Source organism: Photinus pyralis, unplaced genomic scaffold (genome assembly GCF_008802855.1).
Source record: "Photinus pyralis isolate 1611_PpyrPB1 unplaced genomic scaffold, Ppyr1.3 Ppyr1.4_LG8, whole genome shotgun sequence".
Taxonomy (NCBI): Eukaryota; Metazoa; Arthropoda; class Insecta; order Coleoptera; family Lampyridae; genus Photinus; species Photinus pyralis.
In genome coordinates, this window is record NW_022170819.1 from 35,779,530 (window position 1) to 35,789,007 (window position 9,478).

Below are 9,478 nucleotides of genomic sequence, written 5' to 3' on the forward strand. Positions count from 1 at the left end.
ATTCTAATTAAAGGAACTGTTTTTTTATTAACTACCGCTCTTCTTTCTGGTTCCTTATTAAAAGTAGGGGTGGGAGATGGGGGAAGGTCGACTCCTTATCATGATCGGATATACAAATTGTAAGAAGAGGGTTCTCATAAAGCGCGATTGGGACCTCTGGAAGAAATATATCCATTGGTGATGTAAAAACGTTTAGAGCAAATATCTCGAAAACGGTTTGTCGGAGGAAAGTACTCTAATCATCTGGACAAGACATATCTACTGGCGAAGCCGAAGCGAATATCTTGAAAACTAAGTGTCGGAAGAGTGTATTCATGAAGAGCAAGTGGAACGTCGGGATGAGACATATCTATTGGTGAACGGCGATTTGTCGAAGGGGGGCACTCCCAGGAAGAAAGATCGTCTAGACATGACACATCTATATACTTGCCATGTAAAAACTGAATTGTAAATATCTCGAAAATGTCTCTAAAAAGGGAAAATTCAATATTTCGGACAATTTCCTGCATTATGTAGTGTAAACTTTAAATGTATACCATGCGGTCTTTACTCTCGTTTAAATATATTCTTACGCGATCTACGTATCTCTTCTGCAATCCGTTTGGTTAAGATGTAAGTTATTTCTATACTAGATTTGCTATTACCGTAGTTCTTTATTTCCGCCCCTAGAGTGTTACAGGTTTCATTTACAATAGTTACTTGTTTCCCCGACACAGGTCGTGCAGATCTTTCCCGCGATAGTTCTGATTCGATCCCTTTTGTAATTTGGTCTTGTGTACAGTTGTATTTTTTGCCCAAATTATTCTTCTCAATACACCATTAGTGTACTGTTACTTGATATCACCATATTTCATTGGAGCGTTTCTTTCTATTTCTGATGTGCCGTGCGGTCTCCATTGAATACGCTTAGCGGATTTATATTTGCAAGTAATTAGCACAAGGTATGTACGGACTATGTCTGAGCATTACTCTTAATACGTATTTTTTCAAGGCTTTGTCACCTCTCACAGTTTTCTCACAGTTCCTCTTCGAAGTTTCTCTAATTGTTTTCTCCTAATGTTCCCGAGTGTGATACCAAACAGCCTTGGATTTTAAGCTAGTTGTAAGTTGTAAGTAATGGCGTGTTGCTTTAATAAAGATCAATGTACAATTAAAACTGCATTCTGAAAGGATATGGTGGCGAATTTTCTAGAGTGAAATCAAAGCGCCATCAAGTCGATAAAAGGTTAGTCACCAAAGATAAGGACTCAAAACGTATAATGTGACTCATTATTTCCATGTAACATGATAGGCTGATTCTATCCTTCTCTACAACATTCGAAATGAATTGTGTTTAATTTGAGTTCCAAAATCGATGCCGAAGTAATAAATAGTAAAATTCGCGCTCGTGTATAAATTTGAGTACACACAAAATATCCAAGTACTTGATTTGTTGGTAACTCGATAGTAATTATCCAATTTGGTGCGTTATTAAGTGCTAATAATAATTTACGTGAAGCTACCAAATTTCTAAGTTTCGAGTCGTCATCAAACAAAATCACATCCAAGATACTCTTTATGACTCCGATGATGGTATGATTAAATCACATGAACGCCTTGACTGCCCCGATCTTTCGTTAATAGTTTGTTGGACAGCTTCTTCAGACAGGAGGATACTCGGCTTCCTTCTCCGAATGCAAATCCAGATCCCAACGTTTTCGTCCTCATGCGGTACGATATAACAAAAACCCCTTCCGAAGAATCCTCCCGGAACAAGAACCGCTACAAATAAACCGCAAGTGTAACATCGAAACAACCAAACACAAATTCGGAATAATCCTTACCTTCGGGAAGAAGCGGATGACTCAAATTAAATTAGCTAAACACGACTTGTTGTAACTCCGATATGCAGAAAAATTGCCGCGTAGTCCGAAAATCCACCATATAGATATAGATAAAGGTTAACTTCCCGTCAAACGGCACCAAAACATCCCTAAACTGCTTTCTGCAATCCAAACCAAACGGATGTCCCGATTTTTAACCAATTTCCATCAAGCACCAACTTTCAAAGTGTCAACCTAAGTACAAAATCGCCATCTTGCCGCTCCAAAAGGATATCGAATCGTGCAAGTTCCGAAAGCTCACGAAGACAAAGTAGAACAATAATCATACTACGGGCAAAAATCATACGTGATCAAACCAACCGTTACAGTCTAGCTCTAGAAGACGGTCTTCTTAAGAGGGTTCTAGAAAACGATTATGCACGAACACAACTGTGCACTGTGCATCTAATGATAACGGAGAGCAGATTTTTTTAATATTTAAAGTTGTGACCACTGAATAAGAATATACTATTGTGGTTTGCTGTTATTGTTTTACTTTTACTGATGCGTATTTTTAGAAGTGTTCCGCTTTATGTGAATGGTAATATCACTTAGGTTTGAATTTAGAACGGAATGTGTGAGTTACCTCACGTCATTGAATAAAATAGTGTTTTTAATGGGTGCTGGCACCAGTCAGGCGGGTATACAATGGCATTAATTATTGATACAAAAACCGCTGACATGATCCACTTTATACACGGGTTTAAAAAATGGCCTTACTCCAATTCAGACCCACGAACCATATACGTTTTTTTTCGCGATTCAAAAAGCTTACGATTTTATATTCTGAAAAAGGCAAAACAATAAGGCCCTGGAACATTTCTTTTTATTGCCCACGAAGATTCGAGACTGACAGGTGAATGTAAAGGCCTTTTCAGATTAAAACCGAACTGTATACACTATCAAGTGCTAAGACGGGGCAAGTCACTTAGATTGACAAAGAATATGTTTTTACTAAAGAACTCATTTTAAACCAGGGGAATCAAGATAGTGAAAAAAGGTTTCGTTTCCAAGCGAGGTATCACTCAAAATCTACACATGCCGTAGTTAATCGTGAAAATTGGCCATCAGTTATGATTTTGAAAATTTTGTCAACCAAAGATTAATTCAAGAAGAAAAAGGAGTGTACGACTGTTGTTAATTTGCAAAAATTTAAACAGAACGGAACGACACTTTTAGGACTCAAAAGGTCATCGTAACTGCGCAATACATTTGTTGTTATCACCTGACATACTTCTGTTCACGTGCGCTATGAAGCGGTACATGTGTAAATTTTAAAAAATATTAGAAGTTGAGATTCCGTAATAAGAATATTGACACGAACTGGTAGAATCCACAGGCCATCACTCGTGTAGGTCGGTTTTGTGAAAGTCAGAAACTATGGCGAATCTGTGGATTTTCCTTTCTTGTCAGCATTCCGTCTCTGAGGGCTCTTTGCCCGCATGGCACAGGGACTTTTGTTCTTTTTTGTAATTCATCAACCTAAGCGTTTTCCTCTGCCCCCCCCCCCCCCAAATGAAATTTTAATTATAAATGTTGAAGAACCTAAGCACAGTCCAATTCAAATTAATTCAAATCAGTTAGCATAATAAATAGATGGATCATTTCTAAAAGATTCATATTTCGTCGCATGACAAACTCACGTTATTAAAAAACTAATTAACGTAGGCGTTAGTGCCGCTCTTTCTCGTATCCTTGAACAAATTAATAGAAATTCTTTGATATTCATAAATGATATGACCTAATTCCTAACGCGCACGCCTTGTAATCAATGACAAATTGATAGTTTACCTTTACAGGTATTTTATCGCATCATTATTGCAAGGGGGTCGTCTTAGTCCACCCTCGCTGCACACCTACCTATTATATAATCAATGATAAAAGAGCACATCGCATGCGCTCGCATGACACTTTAAGAGGAAAATATAAATACCAAGCGTGTCAACCTAGAAAACTTTATATAAATGTTTACACTTCGGAAAACAACCGATCGGATGAGTTTTTAATTCGTAAGTGAGTGTCAAGATGAAAGGCTTTTTGCTACTGCTCGCGTCTGGACTTCTTCTGCACGAGGGCAAGTATTTTGAATTTGACGCGGCGTGCGCTAATTTTAAAATTGGGTTTTAAGGGGCCGCTCTCAAGTGCTACAATTGCCAATCAACAGATACTAATGACTGCACAGATTTGCCAAAAGTTCAGATCGTTGACTGTGATCCGACGAGAGACGCACTTTCTCCCGTTTGCATTCGGAGGGTTTTGCAGAGTGAGTACATTTTTGAGGTTTTACTACAATGAAATTGGGTCGTAAACCTTTATCGAGGAGCGTGAATTAAACTATTTTAAAGGTCAAACTCACATACATGCACCATATGTTTTCCTATAGCGAGCAGAAATAAAGATGAAGGAGAGGGCCTCGTTCCTTCACAAGACAAAATGCCATGGTTCCAGTTTGTTTAAGATAAAACTTATACGTGGGACTTAGAAGAAAGTAATTGTTCCTAGGATTTTGGATTTAGTTTCATGTCGGTTTGAGTTCAATTCCACTACTACTACGCTGGGGTTCATCCCAACCTTCAACCGTGTTCCATTTCTTTGTCAGTCTTGGAAATAAATATAAAATAAAATATTTGAGGCTTTTATATCCATCTTGAAATGAACCCTGTGTAAAGCGGGCCTAGAAAAGCGGCAGAGCGGTGTTACCCTACGGGGTAATTGGATTTGACCCATTTTCAATAGGTTTGCTACATATGGCATATAGGTCAACTGTGCAAAGTTTGAACTGAATCGGTCCTAGCGTTTGCCAGTTATCGTGATCACAGATAAACAAACAGACACCATCGACTCCTCTAATACGCTTGCATCTCTTTTAATAATAATAATAATAATAATAGTTTTGCTCAGTCGCTTAGTAGTGTGGTATTTAGATATCTACCTATCGGGAATCTTAAGGAAATCGCTTTTCATTTAATTTTTTGAGCCCATAGCGTGACAGGACGGCGCAGAGGACGTATTGTAACGGATGGTTACAAATACCGATGGTTCACTGTGTATATTCTCTTTATCCTTTTCTTTTCTCATCTCCATCTCATCTCAACAAAATTTCAGCTTAGGTATATAAATACAAGCGATAAACAAATGCAAGCTTTCGACCTTTTCTGCTAGTTATGGCGCACTTAATTTATTTCACACCGTTAAAAAGAGCCCACAATGGCCTTTCTCAAAAGCGAGTCCAGCCTCATCTGAATATCTGCTAATTAATTCTCGTCTCTCACTCCGTACTCTTACATTTAATTTGGCCAACGTACATTCCTTACCGATTAACTCTTTACTAACGGCTTATATTTATCTAAATTTAAACCTAGAACAAATAATACGCCTACAAAATTCAATACACATTATCTACAGCTAATTATAAAATTGTATTCCTTCACGCCCAGGCCAAAAAGCATTATTTGTAATTGAAAATATTCACACCCATTACGGTACCCCCTCCTTGTTGTTGAACCAACTGCACAGTTGAATCGAAAACAACATACTTGGAGTTTATACAAACATCAATAAAAATTTTCAAAATTTTGTACAAAAATATCCTGTCAAAATAAAAATTTTTAATTCAAAGGTATTTGGTCTGGTCGAGTAACATTTGTGTCGCCAACTGTAAATTTATGTTAGTATTTGCTGGTTCTGGTACCTTGTATCTTTCTTTCTCTTTTTCCAATCTTTTTGGTTTCTTCTCATTATGCACTTAACTGGTTCTTTTTCAATTGTTTCTATCTTCAAACTGTTTTCCAATATTTCTTCTTCATTGCCTTCTGCAATTCTAACTTTTTTTGCATGTCATCTAATTTTCTTTTTGTAACTTTGGTTGATCTTCTTTGTCTTTCAATTCTTGTTCTAGACCTTCTTTCCTTTCTTGGAGCGTTTCTGTGTCTCTTTTGTTGTTCAAAAATTGTTTTTTAAAATGCCGATTCTTTCTCATTGTTCAATCTGAAGTTCCAAATTTAACTGTTGTGCTGTGAACAGATCTTCTTGTGCTTCAGCTTCTTTTTCTTCTAATTCTTCTACTCTCTTCTGCCAGATATTGGTTTCTTCAGGTTGCTTCTCCACCTTCTCTTAAATAACTTATTTTAGGGATCTTTTATGGACTTTCTATAGCTTCTCCTTTATCTTCTTCAATTTCATTTGGTGTATTACTTATTTTCTCAAAAAAACAACCATTTAAAATTGGTACAGTAGAACTCCATCGGTTAAATTTTGATCATTCTCGTTCAGTGGATTTCGAGCTAACTCCCCTACTAAGAGGCGGTGCAAGTAAAGAAGGAAAGAAGGAAAAATTCAAAGAAACCGAACAATATGAGGAAAGAATGTGGAAAATCGGAAGAATTTGAAGAAACGGAAGAATCCTTGGGCTTCTGACAGAATTCGCCGAGTTGGGTGTTAGAAGAGGGTACTTACAAAGGGACAATCGAACACCTTCTCGAAACATATTTCCTGGTATGGTGAAAACGAGAGTGCACATGTCAAGTTCTAATATCGTGAGAACGGAGTGCGGAAGAGGGCATTCAGAAATGAGTTTAAAGCATTGGATGAAACCTATCAGCTGGTGTGCCCTAAATTCCAAACGCGATGATGTCTAGAACGTGGTGTACAGGAAGAAAGTACAAACACGTAAGCTCTTTTGGATAATCTTAAAATTGTTCGCCGAGTAGTAGGTGATTAACCTTCCTTGAAGGTTCCTCAGTAGTACAGAGGCGGAACTGGACCGTTCAAGGTCGCTCATCACCAGGTGGCAGTTTTGAAAAATATGACCTACTTGACCAGGTGAAGTTCAAGTGACGTGCCACGTGGCTCTGACCTTAGTAAGTAGGCGAAGTTGAGGCTCAAGAGTACGTACCTCTTTCCCAAGCGTTCTTCGGGTATCATATTTCTTTTTGAAGGTCATCAGAGGTCAATGGCCTCATTTTTATGTTGTGTCATATTTGTCATTTTTGAAGGATATCAGTATAGTGCCTTATTTCATTTTTAAGGTCAAAGCTCAATCACCTCTTTTTGTACTGTTATAATTCATTTTCAAGGTTATAAAAGTTTAATGACCACTTTTTTGATGTGACACCACAAGAAATTGCGTTTTGGACCTTTAACGGCTTTGAAAATAAAACCGGGGATCCAAAAATGCGGCGATTGACCCTTGATGACCTTCAAAGTAAAATATGACACTACACACAGTGTGGTCATTGACCTTTAATCATCTAGAAATTGAAATACATTACCACAAAAAATGGGAGCATTGGCATCTGATTACCTAGAAAACAAAATATGGTGCCATACGATATGATAACCTTAAACTTTAAATATGACATATGGCAAAAAAGTAGAGGCTGTTGAATTTTGACCATCTTGAGAAGACATGACGCTTATTAACCTCTAATAACCTTAAAAATGAAATTTGGACACACAAATGAGGCCATTGATTGTCCTCTGGTGGCTTTAAAACAAAACATGGAGGTCATTGAACGTTGATCACCTTGAGAAGGAAATATGACCAAAAAATAGGGTGATTGACCTTTGGAGAAGAGCAATCCTTGAAATTTTTTTGACCTACTTTCAAAATGTCAATCGGTCTAAGGTCAACACCAGAAGAGCGCTTCGGGAAACAGGGGTGAATGTCTTCACCTTGGTCTACTTTTCAAGGTCACCACCACGTGGCAGGTGACTTTTGAACTTCATCTTGACAAATTTCCCAACGTAACCGCCAGGTGGTAACGCGATCTTGCACGGTCTAGGTACGGTTCCGTATCACTACTTGTTACTTTTACGTACTGCATGCTGTCTCATTTTATTTGATGGTTTTGTCCGTCCGTCTGTTTCTCTGTCCGTCTGTTCCTCGTCTAAGTCTACAACGAAAATAGGCAGGAATGTCAAACCTTTGCGATTCTTTGTATCTTGTTTCTTATGCACTGCAACAAATTCGAAAGAAACTCCAAATGTGAGCCGCCGAAATTCAATAATTACAAGTATATACTAGAAAGGGCGCATTGCCCAGCAGAATTGAACAATGACTGGGAGAGGGGGGGTTACCGGGAAAGAGGGCCAAATAGACTTATGCATATCTTGCGTAGATTGTTTGAATATCATTCTATGGAGATTCTAAGAAGATCCTAACAAGGTTTTAAGAATATTCTAAAAAGATTTCAAGAAAACTCTAAAAGATGATTCTAAGAGCCTGACAAGAGGACCGTCCTAAGACGAGTCTAAGAACAGTTTCAGGTATCTGGTGCTTTTGGCCGTTTTAAAGATGCTAAGGGCTCTAAAGACCCTAGGTATATAGATGATATTGAGGAGTTTCTAAGAATATTTTAAAGATTCTAAATGAAGTTATGGAAGTTCTAAAACCGGAAGAATTTGATGAATCCGAAAAATGGACACAACCATTTGAAGATTTGCAGAATTCCCAAATTTCGAAGAAACTAAAAAAATTGCTTCAAAACGTGTACTTATTACAAGTTTCTCTTATACGATAGCCACTTGAGGCCGATTTTAGACTATTCCGATTCAGAGTTGTAGGCTTGCTATGGCCATAGACAAAATACTATCTGTGCTATGAGTAACGCTAACTACTTCCGCTGCAATTAAAAAAATAGATAAAGGTTTAAAAATATTAAAATTTTTTTTTCTTTTAGGTTCTCTCGGAACGAATCTAACCTTGCAGTGCCTTTACAAGTCGACTGGTAACGAATGTGACTCACCATCGGCTACTCACCACGTGACCAAGTGCAGATTGTGCAGGGAAAATTTGTGTAACCATTCGGGTATTCCATATCAATCGCTGGCGTATCAGCTAACTTGCATTTATTTTTTAAGTATTTTAATTAAGATGATAAACAAATATATGTAATCGACTGAGACTAACGTCTATTTATATAGATTGGGTCTTAAATGTATTAGTAATGTAATAATTTTATATGCGTTTTTAGTGTGTAGGTACTTTAACTAATAAAAATGTAGTAAAATGGAGCATAAAGATTTGTAAACTGTCAGACGAGATCTTAGGTTAGGCCAAATTAATCATTAAACGTGGTAAAGGTGGAGTTTAGTCAGCACACAAAATACCGAAAATTACTATCAGTGGATAAACTTCCAATAACAGTTACTTGTATCGGAGAATTTCCATATTACCTACAGGCATTTCCTATGATCAGGGGATCACGATAAGAGGTTAAGGAGGAGGGTTATGGGTGGCAGAAATTAATTCCTTTCGTTGAGACCTTTAATTAGAATACAATGAGAGATAAAATTAATTTTTTAATTCTTAAAAAATGCGCCGAGAAGTGCGTGAGAAGGTCAACCGTTACTGCAACTCCCTATGAGGCACCTCCCGAACCTCACAGGATAACAGTCTAAGGTCCATATGCAAGGCTTGGTGGAGGACCACTGAAAGTCGAGGGTCCCTACGGCTGCATGATCAGGGTCCGAAAGGACAGGAATACAACGGTCTTATAGGCCAGAGTTACCCGAGGCTCGGCGTCAGAGGATAGAACTACTTAAAACGCAGGATGGGGCATAGAGCAGCGCCAGGATGCCAGCGAGATAACGAGGGGAGACTTGAGACTGAAATC

General features: G+C 37.9%; 1 protein-coding gene across 2 annotated transcripts; it reads left to right on the plus strand.

Annotated features, from left to right (window-relative positions):
• The first annotated feature begins 3,671 nt into the window (after positions 1-3,671).
• LOC116179854 (prostate stem cell antigen-like) lies at positions 3,672-8,955 on the plus strand. 2 transcript variants are annotated; one of them, XM_031499715.1, is made up of 3 exons: positions 3,672-3,936; positions 3,991-4,125; positions 4,246-4,720. In XM_031499715.1, exons 1-3 carry the CDS (start codon positions 3,888-3,890, stop codon positions 4,317-4,319), a joined length of 258 nt encoding a protein of 85 aa, XP_031355575.1. In that variant the 5' UTR covers positions 3,672-3,887; the 3' UTR covers positions 4,320-4,720. The 2 variants fall into 2 exon arrangements, with proteins under 2 accessions (XP_031355575.1, XP_031355574.1); XM_031499714.1 differs by lacking the exon at positions 4,246-4,720 and adding an exon at positions 8,543-8,955 and having other exon boundaries at positions 3,684-3,936.
• The last annotated feature ends 523 nt before the right edge of the window (positions 8,956-9,478 follow it).

Coding starts and splice junctions, on each gene's coding strand:
- LOC116179854 (XM_031499714.1), top strand. CDS start 3,888: ATGAAAGGCTTTTTGCTACTGCTCGCGTCTGGACTTCTTCTGCACGAG. Junction 3,937..3,990: donor TGGACTTCTTCTGCACGAGG/GCAAGTATTTTG, acceptor TTGGGTTTTAAG/GGGCCGCTCTCAAGTGCTAC. Junction 4,126..8,542: donor CATTCGGAGGGTTTTGCAGA/GTGAGTACATTT, acceptor TTTTTCTTTTAG/GTTCTCTCGGAACGAATCTA.